The following is a 5401-nucleotide window of genomic DNA, read 5'->3' as shown; positions in this document are numbered from 1 at the left end:
AGATTATCCTCTTCTCTCCTCACTTGTGAGACGATCAAGTTTGTTTTGAAATGGAATCCAAGTGAGCATTCTCTCTCCAGTATCAGAGCCCTCCTATGGAAAACGTTCAAGGATAATCAAGTGGAGGTGGTAGTGATCAAGGAAGGGAACTCCATCATTGTTACTTGTTATGCTCCTCATTATCTGATGGAGAGTTTACTAGTGACAGCTAGAGATAGCATTGATATGCTAAAGGATATGGGATTGATCAGTTTAACTATTGGTTACTATACTGTGTATGATGAACATGCAATTGATGAGGTTAGTGAATGTATGTGTATATAAAATTATAATAGTATACTTTAATATTTGATAGGAGGTGAAGAGTCTAATGAAGAAACTGGAGATTGTAGAGATTGAAAGAGATGATTTACTTGAGGAGAATGCTAAATTGAAGGATACAATAGACACATTAGGTACATACTAATTATTATTAATTATAATTATTGATAATTTAAAGGTATCTCATATGAAGGTAGAGAAGTTGATGAAAGCAATAAGTCATCAATACAATCATCAGGTATAATGAGATTCATGTTTTGAGACATGATATCTATGAATATTGTCATGTGCATGAATTTTAAATAAATGCATCACGTAGCTGAATTGCTGTTCCTAATAATTTAATTGGTTTATTTTTATTATTTAGAGTCTGAGAAGGAAGAAAGTAAAAGGAAGATGACAAAAGCAATGCAAATGGAAATAGATCATTTACGATCATCTCTTCAAAGCAAAACAGGTATATATACAGACATACTTAATACTGTATAATGAAAATAGAGTACAGCTGTGTTTAGAGTATCATTATTGCTTGTACATTAATTTGTATATCATTGTATATGCCGTATTTGCTCGATCAAGTGCCCTTCCTTAAATAAACGCCCAGGCTAGGGATCCAAAGAAAGCAATAAATGCCCAGGCTTAATTAAACACCCACCTCGATTTAACACCCATGGGCGTAGCTACACAAGTACACTTGGCTGCAGTACTCAGTACTAATGAGTGTACCACGCGTAGTATTATGGAGAAGGAAAAGCACAAGTGTTATGATATTGATTTCAAATTAAAAGCAGTGGCTCTTTCAAAGAAGTCTATTGCTGCTGTTTCTAGAGAGTTAGGTGCTGACTGAAAACGTATTCAAGAATGGCAAGCACAAGAAGAAAAACTGACACAACTGAAGAAAGCGGATAAAAGTAAACATAAGTGGCTTGATGGAGCTGGAAGGAAGGTATTAGATGTTGAAATGGAAGAACAATTGTTTCATTGGATAGCTGGTTTACGTGAACGAAATATTCGAGTGAGTAGATCAATGATTATGAGACAAGCTACAGCTGCTTCATCAAATGATTCATTTAAGGCCAGTACTGGTTGGCTTCAAGGTTTTTGCACAGGAGCGATTTATCATTGAGATGAAGAACAACAATTTGTCAAAATCCTCCAGCTGCTGCTTGTATTAGTAAGCTGGTCGATTTTATAATTCATTTGCGGAAACTTCAACTCAGTCAAAAATATTCACTCAACTGTATATTTGCTATGGATGAAACTGCTTGCTGGTTCGATATGCCTGGTGACACAACCATTCATCACACAGGAGCTCGCTCAGTACCAGTGAAAAGTACTGGTCATGAAAAGGATCATTATACAGTTGTGCTTACAGCCAAAGCTGATGGAACAAAGCTTAAACCCTTTGTTGTCTTCAAAGGCCAAGGTACACGCCTTATTAAAGATCTTAGTACAATTCCTGGTTTGATTGTACGTTTCAGTGCAAATGGGTGGTTAAATATAACTCCCTCACTATTGAATATCTCAAGACAGTTTTAGGAACGTTATCATTTTCAAACCGTTTAATGATACTGGATGCCTATTGCTGTCATATAAGTGATGCTGTAAAAGAAGAATGTTCTCGTCTTAAGTTAGAGACAGCAATCATACCTGGAGGCTGTACACGATATATAAAGGCAGCTGATGTGGTGTGGAACGCATCATTTAAAAGCAATATGAGACAGCATTACGATACGTGGCTCTCAGAGCCTTCTTGTCATCAATACACAAAAGGAGGCAATCTTAAAGCTCCATCTTGTAGTCTTATCTGCAGCTGGGTGAAACAGTCATGGGAATTAATTCCTTCTGAAACTATAAAAAGCTCATTTAAAATTTGTGCAATAGCAACTGCTGCAGATGGCTCTGAAGATGATTTGATACACTGCTTTAAAGATGGACAACCATGTGCTGAAGGGAAGGCTGTTTAATTAGATGAAATGAAGAAGCTAACTGAAGAAATTAATGACACAGCAGACCCATTTGCTTTGGATGAAGATGATGAGGAATTACAAAGGAATGAGATGTGCATTGATGATGATGATGAATTGTAAATATTAAATAACAATTATAATTTAAACAAACAAAAATCATTCATTTAATCATGTATAATCACTAGTAAATGATCAATTTAAATTTAATAACTTTTTAATTTTAGAAATCAGTCTCTTGGATCCTTTGTAAGAATAGACACATGGCACTTCCAGTCCATTTCCCAGTTTTCTGTGCCCTGTTACTTTGCAAGTTACTTCACCTCCTCTCTTTATAAAAAAACAGGAAAAAGGTAGCAACTCTGAGCTCTCGAGGCCAGACTTGGGGTCAATTACAATTGTAATTGTAATTTAAGGGTCAATTACAATTACAATTACATTAATTGTAATTGTAATTGACATGTATTTCAAGCTATGGACTATAATTGTAATTGTAATTGAAAATAATGATAAATTGCATCACCTGATGAGGGACGTTTACACCAAAGAAGATAACTAAACCATAGGCTTTTATACATGCATACCCAATGCTTGCTCACCCAGCCACCATTTATTTAGCCATTCATGCATCATCAGCAACTGTGGAAAGGATATTTAGTATGGGAGGAAAATTTTTTAGGCCAGTGCGGTGCCATCTCAGTAATAACCTATTTCAGTCATTAATGTTTATACATTGTAACTACGATTTAAAACTGTAATTATATTGTAATTAAATTAAAATGTAATTGTAATTGTAATTGAGGTGAGGGACTTGAAATGTAATTGTAATTGTAATTGAGGCTATGCGGAACAAATGTATGTATTTAAAAGTGTAATTGTAATTGGAAATTTGTAATTGATCCCAAGTCTGCTCGAGGCATATGGCCCACTATAACACCATCTTTCATGATTGCTACAGCATGACAATCATGAATATTGTTGTCCTCAGTTCTCAAGCATAGCTGCTTTCCAATAATGGGTGTCCAAATAGTTTTATAGACATGATGCCCTCTAACACTTGATACTTGAACAGTAGTAACCATGCTGCTTGCTGCTTATTTTAATAACTGCTACCTGCCCACCTGCACAAAAATTAATAAAAGCCGACTCTGCATAAATGCCCTCCTCATTTAAACGCCCATACTAAAAGTTCTGTTAATAAAGCTAGGTTTAGTTTCGACGAAATGGTCAAAAGTACGTGGGCGAGTTGACCTTTTGACGCAAAAACGCTTTGAAGATGATGCAAAATTGGTCAAATTTTAATTTTGCGTTCATTTGTGTTGCATTTTTTGTCAAGTGTAAACCAGGCTTAATTAAACACCCAAGCATTTAATCGAGCAAATACGGTACTCAATACTATTACTGGTTCTATTTACATGAAATTAAACTATTGATAAATGTTTTTATATAGCGACCAAAATTTTTGATTTGTATTAATGACTATATTATCAATAGAAGAAACATTAATTGGAGTAGGGAAAACATTAATTGAAAGAGAAAAGGAGATAGAACAGTTACAGGAAAAGATATCATTAATGAATATACAACAACTGAAAGAAACTTCAATTACTCTTAGTATGTATTACATTATATTAACATAATGACTAGTACTGGTATTTTAGGAAAGGATCAGTCTACACAATCAATTGATCCACCAAAAGGACCAGTTTATGTAGCTATTAGAGACTGGGAGGCACAGAATAGTGCTCAGCTTTCAATCAAGAAAGAAGAGAAACTTGAAATTAAGAAAGAGCGTACTGAAGGATGGTGGCTGGCAAGATCATTAGATGCTGATCAAGAGGGACTTGTTCCTTTTAATTACATTAAAAAAGATGATGAGAGTGAACTGTCAACTTTGGAATCACTTGAACTATTTCATTATGCAATGACAGAAAATGTTGACATACCTAAAATCAAGGAAATTAAGACAAAGAGCAACGTTGAGAGAGCAAGTCTCTTTTTATCATTAATTAAACAAGATTCAGTTCTGCTAGATCAACTTAGAAAAAAAGAACATGGTAAGATATTTGTATGTACTAATAATCTATAGAGTATTTTGATGGTATTAGATGTTGTCCATGATCTGCATTCTATAGTATTCTAAAATTAATCAAAATTTGTGTTTCAGCATACAAAGTTTTGTAGTTTTGTGTATGAATTTTTGGCAAAATATAAAGTTTTGTACGTCATAAAATCCACAAAATAACCAGCTATACAGAAGTGTTGCTTGCCTTAGCCATTAAAAATATGATAGTACAGAATTATACTTGATAATACAGTAATTAATTATAATTGTTTATGCATTCAGGAAAACCTAAAGCAATTAGGTGGTATGACGATGGTGTTGAACTGACCTCTCCATCTTTAATACAATGTCAAGAAGTAGTTTCTCTATTAACATACAAACATATGCACATTGTCATCAACAAATCATCTCCTGACGTTGTGTGTGACCTGTTGCCAGTTTTATTACAAAATGAAAAGGTGAAACACTTGAGAATACAAGACACTCAACTAACAAAGGACTGCATCTCATCCTTATGTAACTTACTGGCTAATAATAAATCATTAATAGATTTACCTCTTTCTAACTGTTCCATTGATGACAAAGCAGTTGCTGATATTACAAACGTACTACAAACACACAATAACACACTTAAAGGATTAGCCTTTGTTAATAATCCTCGTATTACTTCAGTTAGTGCGCAGTCTGTTTCTGAACTAATTATCAACAATTCAACATTAACTAGATTACAAATAACAGGCACTTCAATATCATCTGATGGAATATTACAAATTCTTGAATCGTTAACACTTAATAAAAATATAAAGCTAATTCTAGATGTGGAAGAAAAAGACACGTGCACAGAATACCATGACTATAGTATTATAAAAGATAGAGTAATATTTATGTGATTAATTAATTAATTATAATTGTTATTTGCATTTTATGACTTGTCATTTATTTAATAATTATTAATTTAAACTCAAAATAATTAACAAAGTGATTTATGATAATTATGTACAAAAAACAAGTAAATACAAAATAATGATAATAATTGCGTTCACCCATT

At 33.4% G+C, this 5401-nt stretch overlaps 1 protein-coding gene across 1 annotated transcript; it reads left to right on the top strand.

The window, feature by feature from the left end:
* The first annotated feature begins 11 nt into the window (after positions 1-11).
* LOC109585651 (uncharacterized) lies at positions 12-5262 on the top strand. Its single transcript, XM_020001787.1, has 7 exons — positions 12-300; positions 356-455; positions 500-559; positions 689-778; positions 3783-3902; positions 3950-4345; positions 4636-5262. The coding sequence occupies exons 1-7, from the start codon at positions 187-189 to the stop codon at positions 5241-5243; spliced, it is 1488 nt and encodes a 495-aa protein (XP_019857346.1). The 5' UTR covers positions 12-186; the 3' UTR covers positions 5244-5262.
* The last annotated feature ends 139 nt before the right edge of the window (positions 5263-5401 follow it).

The sequence above is a fragment of the Amphimedon queenslandica genome, unplaced genomic scaffold (genome assembly GCF_000090795.2).
Source record: "Amphimedon queenslandica unplaced genomic scaffold, v1.1 AMPQUscaffold_13029, whole genome shotgun sequence".
In the NCBI taxonomy this organism is placed as follows: domain Eukaryota; kingdom Metazoa; phylum Porifera; class Demospongiae; order Haplosclerida; family Niphatidae; genus Amphimedon; species Amphimedon queenslandica.
This window is presented reverse-complemented; position numbering and strand designations above follow the sequence as displayed.

Bases quoted from the DNA above. Each gene is read 5' to 3' on its own strand.
- LOC109585651 (XM_020001787.1), top strand. From the start codon at position 187: ATGGAGAGTTTACTAGTGACAGCTAGAGATAGCATTGATATGCTAAAG. The intron at 3,903-3,949 runs GTATGTATTACA...CTGGTATTTTAG, and splicing joins AGAAACTTCAATTACTCTTA to GAAAGGATCAGTCTACACAA. The intron at 4,346-4,635 runs GTAAGATATTTG...TTATGCATTCAG, and splicing joins ACTTAGAAAAAAAGAACATG to GAAAACCTAAAGCAATTAGG.